Source organism: Parasteatoda tepidariorum, chromosome 3 (assembly GCF_043381705.1).
Source record: "Parasteatoda tepidariorum isolate YZ-2023 chromosome 3, CAS_Ptep_4.0, whole genome shotgun sequence".
Taxonomy (NCBI): domain Eukaryota; kingdom Metazoa; phylum Arthropoda; class Arachnida; order Araneae; family Theridiidae; genus Parasteatoda; species Parasteatoda tepidariorum.
This window is the reverse complement of record NC_092206.1, coordinates 49,745,748-49,758,492: the sequence shown is the minus strand read 5'-3', so window position 1 is coordinate 49,758,492 and position 12,745 is coordinate 49,745,748. Positions and strand designations below refer to the sequence as shown.

The following is a 12,745-nucleotide window of genomic DNA, read 5'->3' as shown; positions in this document are numbered from 1 at the left end:
TCTGCAAACTGAACATAATATTTTCTCTACATCCTTCTTAATTTTTTAAAAATTAAAGTTGTACCACAACTTTAATTTTTAACAATCTTTAATTTTTCACAATCTTGCTTTAATAAATTCCGTCTAATTTTTTCAGAATGATTTATTAATAAATTAACATATTAAATAAAATACTTCGTAATATTAACATTTTTCTTGTACTCATCCTACACTTTATGAGAAAGCAAAAACATGCTGACCTGGAATTGGTATGATTTTTACCTGGAAAAATCAGGATAATTTGAAACCTGATTTGAGTGGCCACCCTGCTTTCAGAATCAGCTGTCGAAAAATAAATATATATCTTATAGGTTACTGATTCTCAACGGGGGCGGTGAACTTGTTTTGGACAGTAGGGGGACGGTGAACTTGTTTTGGGCAGTAGGGGGGCGATGAGCATTCAAATTCATTTTTAAAACTTCTAAATAAAATTATTAAATTAAAATTAATGTAATAAATAAAGTAAATCAAAAATTAATATTAACGAAAAATAATTAAATTAATATAATAAATTAAAATTATCCAATACACCATTTGTACCAGCAGTAAGACGAACTTATACGACAACTATTCTCCAATCCGAACTATCGCAGGGCATGAGTGAGTTGTTTTTGCTTCTGACTTATTCAAGCCATTTGGCAAAAATTGAAGTCCATGCGCTTTCAGAATGAATGTTTGATTCGATCAGTGTTTCTTATGATTATTTTCGTTCACTCCCTTTCAGTTTTTTCCCCAGTTTGATTCAATTTCATTGATTATTTGACCAGGTACTTGCGCGAATTTGTTCTTCAGCGTAAATTATCTATTAATTTTAAGATGTAGTTTATTTTCTTTCCTCTTTTGTATTTTGCTGCTGCCTACAGTGTCTGTTAATAAAAAAAAGTGTCGTCAATACAGTGTCACGTACTTGAAGTTCGGATTCACAACAATACGGTGTTGCAAGGGATTGATGAGGTGGCTGAAAACATTGAAGTTTCCTTATGCAAACTTTTGATGTCCAACGTATTTCACTTCAAGTTGATGAGTCAACCTTGAAAAATAATGAGGCTTTACTGTTGGCGTACTTCCGATTTATGAAGGAATGAAAAATTATTCAAGAGATGCTTTTTACAAAAAACCTGATTAAAGATGCCAAAGGTAAATCTATTTTTAATGCTGTCAAAGATTATTTTAAAGAGAAAAACATTCCTCTTTCGAATATTATGTCTGTTGCCACTGATGGAGCTACTGCAATGGTTGGTTGACATCGTAGATTTAACCCCGTTTAATTTTGAAGAGAGAGGTACCCCTCCCAAGACAGAGATACCTAGAAAACTCCTCCCATAATTGATGGCCAAGTACCAGATATTTTAGCTGTCCACTGCGAGATTCACAGACAGCATTTAGTTGGAAAAAATCTCAGAGACCATTTGCATCAATCATAGCAATATGTCGATCTCTGCTGTGATGAAAATTCGCAGTAATACTCTCAACGATTAATTATTCAGAGAGCTGTTCCAGAAAAACGATGAAAAATTCAATCACTTGCTACTACACACTGACATTCGCAAACTTTCCAAAAACGCCTATCTCAATAGGTTTTGGAATATTTTCGACTCTGTGCTTGAGTTCCTTGAATACATGACGGATTTATTTGTAAAATTTAATGCTGTTAATTTACAATTTCAAGGCGGCGAGCTCAATTTGATCACTACAAAATTAGCTATTTCTGCCTTTCTAAAAAAAACTCATTTTGCGGAAGCAGAATTTTGGTAGGAATAAGTTTAGCTAATTTCCAATCTTATCGAAATAAAGAATGGTGAAATTATTTCTGATGATACACAAGAATATTGTAATCACCTTGAGTCTTTGTACATTGAATTTTCTGACATTTTAAAGATGTTTTGCCTCTGGAAGTCCCTTAATGGGTTACAAACCCTTTTTTGAATATTGAAACAGCAGAGGTTCAGATTCAGAAGGAATTGGGAGAACTTTCAACTAATAAAACTTTGAAATTTTACAGAATTAACAGAATTTTGGCTTCAAGGTAGCATTTAATAGCCTTCCCTTCCTTCTACCTTGTGGAGCGAAGATTCAGTGATGTGACGTATCTAGTCACAAACAATTGACTCAAATTGTGCAAAGAGGGGACTTGCGTCTTCACCTCNCAAAAACGCCTGTCTCAATAGGTTTTGGAATATTTTCGACTCTGTGCTTGAGTTCCTTGAATACATGACGGATTTATTTGTAAAATTTAATGGTGTTAATTTACAATTTCAAGGCGACGAGCTCAATTTGATCACTACAAAATCAGCTATTTCTGCCTTTCTAAAAAAACTGATTTTGTGGAAGCAGAATTTTGGTTGGAATAAGTTTAGCTAATTTCCAATCTTATCGGAATAAAGAATGGTGAAATTCTTTCTGATGATACACAAGAATATTGTAATCACCTTGAGTCTTCGTACATTGAATTTTCTGACATTTTAAAGATGTTTTGTCCCTGGAAGTCCCTCAATGGGTTACAAACCCTTTTTTGAATATTGAAACAGCAGAGGTTCAGATTCAGAAGGAATTGGGAGAACTTTCAACTAATGAAGCTTTGAAATTTTACAGAATTAACGGAATTTTGGCTTCAAGGTAGCATTTAATAGCCTTCCCTTCCTTCTACCTTATGGAGCGAAGATTCAGTGATGTGACGTATCTAGTCACAAACAATTGACTCAAAATTGTGCAAAGAGGGGACTTGCGTCTTCACCTCATTGAAAATATTGAACCGAACATTAAGTGACTGGCCCTGAACCAAGCACAATCATCCCACTGACATAGTTACTTGATTGTTTCATTGATACTCCTTTTTAGAATAAGTTTTTTAACTATCTTATTGAGAATAAATGACTCTTATTATGCATAGATTTCTCAGGTGTATTTTTTTCATTTCCATAATTATTTTGATTATAACAAATAGATTGCAATTACTTGCCTTAAAAATGTTGCCTCTTTTAATTCAGCGCACATCCCCCCCCCCATGCTCTAAATAACTGGATTTTTACAAAGGGGGGCGTTGAGATTTTTTCTAATCCTTAGGTGGGCCGCAACGTAAAAAAGGTTGAGAATCTATGTTATAGGTTTTCTTTAAATCCCACTCTCTCCTTAAAAAATCAATAAAAATGAGTATCAAATCAGTAATGTATGTTTATAGAAATCAGTAATGCTTTAAAGGCTATTGAATATTTATTTTAGATTATGTTCAATATTTGGGAGTCAACATTTTAGATTTCTCAATGAATGACGAAAAATAGCCATTTTTTTTTGTATTGTAAAGATTGATATTTAAGAAATATCACTAGAGTTCTCCTAACATGTTTTGAAATTACAAATACATGCTTAAAATGTGCTAAGGAATTTAGAAGTATGAATACTAATATATATATATATTAAACATATACTTAAAAGAAGAAGAAAATTAATAATTTATTTTTAAAAAATATTTCAATTTGTGACATGTATCAGCTGAGAAATTGTATTTTTAAAAGTATTGTGTGCTAACTTTTTATATGATATAATATCTTAAAAATTACAAAAGAGAAAAAAATAAAATTTGTGTGCTTTTGTAAAAAAATTTTGTAGAAAAAAATAGGCAATTAACAATACTGGGGAAATATGAAAATATACACGTCTTAAGCAAATTTAGAAATCTGACCCCTTTCAAATGTATCAAAAAAAAATTTATTAAAAATGCAAAAGGTGACCAGGATCTTGTTAAGAGTATAAATTTTATCAGCAATATAATAGTATTATATAACCAATCAGAACTAATAATTTTAATCTGAGAAGTCAAATTAATTAAATCTGTTTTTAGTCATCTCCTTGGTGAGAATTTAAACAGGTAACGGATAGCTGATCTCATTGCAATAAGCTCAAAGTTTTTACGGTAATTAGAAATTACTAGAAACTTTTTTAATTAGCCTGGAAGAGTGGAAATATACGTTCACTAAAATTGACCAGTAATTTCAGCTTCTTGAATTATGAAATTCGGTAGTAAAATTTTTTCTTTTAATCTCATGTTTCATTTCATTGTAAAAGAGATCAATAAGTTTTATTGTCCCTGCCTTACCTTATACTTAAAATGTATGGTTCTGGTAATTTTGCTAATGTTATGAATATTTTTAGGACCTTGCGTTACATTTGTAGCTGTCTCCAAAAAAGTGTGATGGCAAAATGGCCTAATGATCCTTTGGTGAAAACTAGAGTTGTGAGGTATAGTAATGCATTTATTATTTAATTTTGAAAATTTATACATATTTTTTTTTCATTCATAGTTAGTTATTGAAGTTATTGATTTATAATAGCAATGAAACAAGATAATAAAAACATGTTACTGTAGATCTTATTAATGTGACATAATACAACTAAAGTTCTTCTGTTTTAATTTTTTCTGCTATTTATTATCATTTAGTTTTAAATTTAATATTCTTTTTCAAGAAATTGAATATCGATTATCAATGACTAATTGTTACTTGTAACAAAATTTCTTGAATTTGTTTGCAATTAAAATATCCTTTAACATGCAAAGTGGTTTACAAGGACATTTTTCTATCAAAATTTTAATGTAAAGAAATTTCTTACATATAGAAACTTGTTTGCTAATTGCTTTTAGTCGTAATGGGGATCTGATAAATGCTTCTTAACCCTTTCGCACCTAATGGGACACATACGTCCCAAGCGAATTTCAAAAAAGTCCTTTGGGATAGAAACGCCCTCTCTGTCTAATGGGATACTTTCCCATCTGTCCTGCCAATATTTTTGAAGGTATTTTCTTTCACAGAACATAGATGACTCTACCGTACATAATGCTGCCCTACTCATAGTTTATGCTACCAAAATTATACTGTTGTAAAAAAAACTCGTCACGAATGGGTTAAATAGATATATTCATTTTACATATTTCGAGCATTAAAAGGAAAGTAAAAGGAAAATATTTTGTCTCCTATAAATTATCTATCTTGGGAAGAAGATGTAAATGAGAAAAATATGGTTTCACGAGCTTTGTAGAGTGTCTTAGATAAATTTTTGATTAAAAGATCTTTCTTAATTTAAATTCTGTTATTTTTTTGTCTAAAGAAGCATAATTTATTTTGAATTCTATGTAATGAATTTATATTAAATGGTTTTTATAATATTATGTAATAACCTTTTGACATAGGTCTGTTATTTACACAACTAAGTGATGTGTTCAATCACTGATCACTAGCGTACTTATTTGTCATAATAACAATATTATGTTAATTGAATTATAAAATTCTTCCTCATGTATTAAATATGAGTACCTGTTCTGTATTTCCAGTGGATTTATATTTCTTCGATTGCTGTGTCCAGCTATTCTCAATCCTCGCCAGTTTAACTTAATTAATGGTATGTAGAGTATATAATATTTTTTTTAATTGTTGTTTTTAACTTATATTCATATTTGTATTGCTTTTTTGAAGTTTTCAAAGGCATTTAATGTCTATTTTTTCTTAATTCCTTTAAATCTTTGTTTAGATACTCCATCTGAAATAGCTGCTAGAAGTTTAATATTAGTTGCTAAATGCTTGCAAAATCTCGCAAATTTGGTTGAATTTGGAGGCAAGGTAGTAAAAGTAAGTAGCCATTTGTACCTATTTCTGAGAGAGTTGAAATTTCATCAAGTTTACTTATTTAAATGGTAGTATGGTAAGTTTTACTGAACCTGAGACTAAATGTTCTACTAAATGAAATATATATAGTTATGCGTGATCCTCCTTAACCAAGCAAAATATAGAAACATACAAATTTTTTATTCGTATTCTGATGGGTGTGTTTTTCAAATTTCACTGTGAAATCTTTGGGAATCTAATTTGCTAAACTATATATTGCTTGATTCAATTTGAACTAAAGAAAAAAAAACAAATGACTAATATTTTTTTTAGTAAAAATGACAATATTATGTATGCTAAGAGTGAAAGTTTTAAAAAATGTTTTCTTGAAACTATTTTATAAAATTTAACTTTAAAAAAAAAATTTTTAGAAATTGATAAAATAAAATTACTACTGTATAGTGTTTTTGAACTTCTTTTTTTTTCGGTAATTAATTTTTCATTTATTTTATTTTTCCTCTCTGATCCATCTTATATATTGCCCTCATAGTTTCTAAGTAATAAGTATATTAGTGCTGAAAAAAAAAAATAATATGCGCCTAGATTAATAAAATTTTACTATTTGTTGTTTTTTTATTATTTATTAAAAAATGTATTCTATTTATTGTAGGAGCCTTGGATGGAAGTGATAAATCCTTTTATTCTAAAAAATAAGAACAGAATGATAAAGTTCCTTGATGATATATCGGTAATATTTTCCCCATTATGCTTATCTAACTACTAGTTATGCAACTAGTTATTTATTTTAAAATATTCTCTTTTTTTCTAAAGAATGTTCCAGAAAGACCTGAACCCGAGGAAATATTTTCTGGTGATCCATCTAGGGAATTAGCAACTCTTCATCATATTTGTGCAACTCATAAGGAAGAGTTACAAAATTTAAGCTTACAGCGGGTATGTCTAGAAATAAAGAAACTTTCTGTATGAGAGAAGACAATATGTAGATTTTGTATTATTTAACTGAATATAATTGTGTTGCATTAAATTCGCACTAGGTACCTTTTTTTAAGTGAATTTATCAGGGCTGCCATTGGCAACTACAAAAGTGACTTAAATGATTATTTTCTAGGGCAACTAATTTTGCAAAATATCTGCAAAACAACTATTTTGCAATCAATTGTAAAAAATCTACTACTTTTTTTACCAATTTGCATCTTAAAAAACTGATTCGCAATTTTATGTCCCTGTTGCAGCACAATTTAGAATTGGTTTCTTATTTGGTATGTCTGTTATCTATATTTGCCCTCGTGTACAAGTGTTTTTTTGTTTTGTTTTTTTCACTCCATTTGACCTAGTGTGATTACAATAAGATATTTCATTCCTTTGAAGTGTGATACAGCCTTGGACTATTGCAGGAATGAACAATCTTTGATCCTGTTGTAGTTTGTTTATGACGATTGCATGTTAATGTCAAATATACAGAATTCAACATTATAAGAAATTATGCTTCAATTTTTGTAGGATTTTTTTTTTTTTTTTTTTTTTTTTTTTTTTTTTTNTTTTTTTTTTTTTTTTTTTTTTTTTTTTTGTGTTAACATGATGTTTAGTTCATATGAGTGTTCTTAGCTCATTGTTTTTAATGAGGAAGAAAAATTTTAAGAATTGTTTTTTTAAATAATAAATTATATATTTAGTGACAATGGTTTNTTTTCCTTGTACTTCGGGTTCGATAAAACATCGATTAACGACACTTTTTGGTCGATCCAGAAAACCGGGAAATTCAGATATCCGGGATAGCGATGGTCCCAAGCATCCCAGATACTTGGTTCTCTACTGTATTTCTCCTTTGAAGTATGATACAGCCCTGGACTATTGCAGGAATGAACAATCTTTGATCCTGTTGTAGTTCGTTTTTGACGATTGCATGTTAATGTCAAATATATAGAATTCAACATTATAAGAAATTATGCTTCAATTTTTGTAGGATTTTTTTTTTGTGTTAACATGATGTTTAGTTCATATGAGTGTCCTTAGCTCATTGTTTTTAATGAGGAAGAAAAATTTTAAGAATTGTTTTTTTAAATAATAAATTATATATTTAGTGACAATGGTTTAATTAAAACTTATTTATTTTCTACGTGTTAAATTTTATTCATCAAGTAAAGATAACACATTAAATATATTTTTAGTTACCTAATTTTGACGAATCATTTATTTCACATAATTGTATTTAATTTAGGAAATGTGCTCAATATGATCCATACCATAATTTAATTTTACCAAGATCGCTGTTTTACTATTTTAAATAATTACTAGCATTTTTTACTAGCTTTTTTACTTTAATAATTACTAGCATTAATTACTAGTGATATTTATTTAAAAGTTCGTAAATTACATATTTTACTATTCATGCAGGACCCATCTATACTTTACTCTGAATGAGTTCTACAATTCAAGCTGTTATATTCTTCCCATACCTCCAACCTGCCCTTTCATACATAACTTTATTAAACTACTGAGTTTTCATTTTTCTGTGGATCCCAGAATTTCCGATTTATTTATTTTTTATACTACTCTTAGATTTCTTCTGAATATCTCTATTGCATCATTATTCTATCCTTTCCCACCCACAATATGATGGTCAACATTCATGTTAAACTTATTTTAATACAGTCTAACAAATTAAAAAGAAAGGAAGTCAAATTTTTTTGCATATTTAAATATTAAATAATAATAATTGGTGTTAATTAAAATATTTAAACTTCACATACAGTAACATAAGGACAGTTTTCGAACACTTCATTGATGGGAAGCAAGAAGGACTCTATTAAATACTTATGAGATATGTTTATCTTAAAAAAATGGAGTTGTTTAGCTGCTAATAACAAATATTAATGAAACTGTATTTGAATGATCTATGTTGAAATGAACATATGAAAAGAATCAAACAGTTAACTACTGACCAAAAAAATTCTGTTGCTCTTAATTCAATTTTTATTTTGGTATTGGAAAATTAAATAGTTAATAAAATATCAGTATAGTATTTAGCATAGTTTAAAAAGCATTGAATGTAATAATTTTGTTTTCTAGAACTACTTTTTTTAAAAGGTACAAAAGAATCTTGAATCTGAATCCTATCATTTTAATTGAATAAAAATTAAGTGAGTAGTTAAACTACTGTCAGATTTGCTAACATTTGTGTGACCAAAATTTTTTCTTGCTTGTTCTAGTTTCATTTATTAATTTTTTCTTCAAATTAGTAGCATTTCATTTATTCCAATTTTATTTACAGCCTATTCTCAAGAAATTGGTCACTGTTACAGATATGCTTTCCAAGCATAAACAGCACTACACTGAAATGCTGAGATAGTATTATCGCTGCAGAAGTAATTCCACCATATGAATTTGAATAGATCTGAAGGACAACTGTCTAGACTACATTTCTGTAGGGGAGAAACAAAGGAAGAAAAAAGTAAATAAACTTTTCTCAGTATTGCTTAGTTCTCTCATTATGTGGCATATTACGACCAATAAATGCCAGCAGGATCTGGCTCGAAGAGAAGTGAAGATTAATTTCCTATCAAGCCCAGCTTCTCCAAATGCCTCTTGCTAAAGGATTCAGACTGGTTGTTGAAAAGAAANAAAAAAAAAAAAAAAAAAAAAAAAAAAAAAAAAAAAAAAAAAAAAAAAAAAAAAAAAGAGCTTGCATCTTCCTTACATTGGTAATTAAAAAAGACTGTATGTAAGTAATGCAATAGCTCTTTCTCATGGTGCTGTGTTGTGAATGCAAATGTAAATTTTTGACTTCCAATACTGAGCCCTGTGCGGAAAAGATTCACATTTTTGTATTATTGACTTTCAAATGGCCCGGTTTCAGTTTAGTCATCTGAATGTAATAAAACCTTTTACATTATCCCACCAAATTCCAGGTGATTACTCAGGTTGGAAGATGTGTTGTACTGAAAAACATATTCATATTTTGATGTTTTATTTTTGTAAAGTTCAGAGGGTTGCAAGATTTTTTTTCCTCTTAAATGTTATTTAATTATTTTATTAACTATTTTTAGTAGTAAATCAAAATCTTTTAAGAAAATCAATGTTTTTAAATGGAATCTTTTCAAACAATCTCAGACGTGTCACCACATGAGTGGATCTTTTATACTTGTTAAGAATTTAATTGTTAAGAGAAAAAGATCTTGAAAAACTGCTAAAAATATGTGATTTCTAATTTCAAAAACTTTTAATGCTTAGAATATATATATTTTTAATATGCTTTAATTAAGATATAATTTTAGTGTGTGAATTCAAAAGATACAGGTTTTTCTGTTGTCCATCTTTAATCTAATATTTAGATACTTCAAAATAATAAAGTAAAAAAAAATATTTATACACATTAGGGATCCCAAATTATTCTTAAACAAAAGTTATTATCGAAATCAAGGAAATCACTATTTGAGAAAATGGAGATAAAAGCATCATAATCTGTTTGATTCTTCTTCTTTGAAGACTCCACAATCCTTTGTGGGCCAAGGTTTTCTTCAGAATCTTTTTTCATTCTACTCTCTTCCTCGCCAGGGTGTTCCAGTTGTTCACTTTTAGTGCCTCAAATTTTCCAATAAAGTAGTCAACCCACTTTAGTCTGGGTCTGCCTCTGGTTCATGTTCCAGCTAATTTAGAATGAGAAACTAAGGCTGTTAGGGAGGGTAGGTCCATTTAGCGGATGTTATCAGCAAATTTGATGTGGTTTATTTAGATTGATAATTTTTTCCTCTCTATACAGCTCATTGTATCTGTGTCTTCATGTACCATTGTTATTCGCTGCACCCAAAATCCTTTTCATAACTTTTCTATCAAAGATAGTAAATTGTCATAACGAGGCTTCTAAACCATATATGAGCAAAAGTCTAATAATTTTATATAACATGATTTTTTTTTTTTTTTTAATTTTAACTCATTTTGATTGTAGAAAATTTCTTAATCCATTAAAACAACAATTAGCTGCAACAATGCCTCCTTTTATTCTTAGTATCTAAATTGTTATGTCTGTTCACATTTGATTTAAAGTAGTTGAAGTCATTGATAGATACAATTTATAAGGAATTAAAATTAATTGAGAGGTCTTACATACAAATACATATATTTCGTTTCGTTTTCTTTAATAATTCTGCGTATTTTTGCTGTTGTTCTTTTAATAACAGTATATATCTCTATAATGCATTTTTAGCTAAAGCAATAGTGACAATATCATCAGCATAGCCAAGAATTTAAATAGTTCCTCCAGTTTTAATACTAGAAACCCAGATAGACCATTTTAAGGCAGATTGAAAAGAAAACAACCAAATAGCGTACAACCTTGTTGTACACTATAGCATTTGCCAATTAGTACTACTATAGGCCGCTTTAAAGTCACTAAAAAGATAGTGTGCAAATCTATTCCATATTCTCTAGATTTTTTTAAAAAAACTGCTGTATTGACCAAGAAAAAAAGGCAAAGCACACGGCAAAGGTCATCGTTAGAAATGACTTTAAGTTTTAACTGATATTGTTACAGGCTTCAATATTCATCTACCTTCTTCAAAAGTTATTAATTGCATTTTTATTTATCCTATCTTAAATATTAATTTGTGATCCCCAATGTGTATCTATATCTCTGTTTTACTTCATTTTATTCAATGATTCTAAAAATTTATGTAAGGATTTTATATTCCCTGATAATTAAATTTTTTTTAATTATTTAGTATAAAGTATTAAAATTGGTTTTACCTATTCAGACCTGGCAAATTTTGTAATTTCTGTACATAAAATTTTAAAATTTCCTTTAAGTAATTCAGTACGTTTACAAGCAGTTTTGAGGGTTTATAGAGCTAATTTCTTTTGCGAACTAGATGAGTATCAGATTCATCTGGGCAGAGTTTAACAATCTATGCATTATTACAGGGTTAGTGAAAATATGTGAAACAAGTTTTCCTTCTTTTTTTTTATTTTTTATTTATTTATTATAGATATTTTGTAAATACTTAGATTCTTCTTTTTACTAGTATCATTAAAATTGATCATGGGAGTTGGATGTTTTATTTATTATTTTTTTTAAACTATCAAATATTTCATTAATATTATTATTTTGATGAAATATCTCACAGTTATGTTTAGAAAATAGAAATGTATTAATTCTAAATTTCTTAATTGATTTATTGATTCACCAATTTTGCAACTATCTAGATGCATATTAAGTCAATGAATTTAAAATGTTTGTTTTTAACCTTATTAGGAATGCTTATAAATTTAAATTGTTTTGTATGTTCTTTAATTATTTTCCATATTAAAAAAATCATTAATTTTAATAATATTTAAAAATATTAATAATTCTATAAACAATTCTGTTATATTAAATAAGGTGTAAAATTAACAAACAATTGATTAATATGTAGCATAAAAGACTTAAGAGTATAACCAAACAATGTAAATTAAGTGTCTTGTGCATTTTATTCCAATATGTGCATGTTGAGATTGTAAAATAGATAAAACTCATAAATTGTCTCTTAAGCTGTATAAAAATTGCTAATATATCTAATTTCAAATAATTGCAAATGCTATTAAATATATTCCATTGTTATTTTGTTTTGACTACATTGTTCATTTGATGAGCTTAATATTGGGTAAAAACTAAATGTTTTTGTGTGTAACATAGCATACATTAATCCTAGTTCATTACCCTTTTATTCCTGCTTTTAAAATATGTTTTAGGTTAAAAAAAATTTTTGTGTATTTTAAATTTCATTGAAGCACCATGCAGTTAAAAAAATATATTTTGTCCTAATTGTGCGGTGTTATATATCTTTGTTTAAAGTATGTGTTTTTAATGTGGAATTTAAACTTAAGGTTTTTTGTGAAAGGTTTATCAGTTCAAGTCAGCAATTGTTGTGATACATATATGAAAAATAAAAATTTGTCTAGCTAAGTAGTATGCAATTGCCAAAATAAATGCACAGTAAAACAAAATTTCATACTCCTTTCCTCTCTGTAGCTTAAAGAATCAAATAATTTTTAACTTTGTATAGAATTATCAATTTGCTTGCATAAAGAAACGCAATTAATGAGTGTGAAATATTGAA

General features: G+C 28.3%; 1 protein-coding gene across 4 annotated transcripts in view; it reads left to right on the top strand.

The window, feature by feature from the left end:
- Positions 1-10,461, top strand: part of LOC107455394 (RAS p21 protein activator vap) — a 33,009-nt gene extending 22,548 nt beyond the window's left edge. For all 4 annotated transcript variants that reach the window (XM_016072944.4, XM_016072945.4, XM_071178616.1 and 1 more), the window contains exons 19-24: positions 4,189-4,275; positions 5,363-5,430; positions 5,560-5,657; positions 6,304-6,381; positions 6,465-6,587; positions 8,926-10,461. In XM_016072944.4, coding sequence (XP_015928430.1) covers positions 4,189-4,275; positions 5,363-5,430; positions 5,560-5,657; positions 6,304-6,381; positions 6,465-6,587; positions 8,926-9,003 — 532 coding nt within the window. In that variant the 3' untranslated portion in view covers positions 9,004-10,461. The remainder of the gene's footprint in view (positions 1-4,188; positions 4,276-5,362; positions 5,431-5,559; positions 5,658-6,303; positions 6,382-6,464; positions 6,588-8,925) is intronic.
- Positions 10,462-12,745: the final 2,284 nt, after the last annotated feature.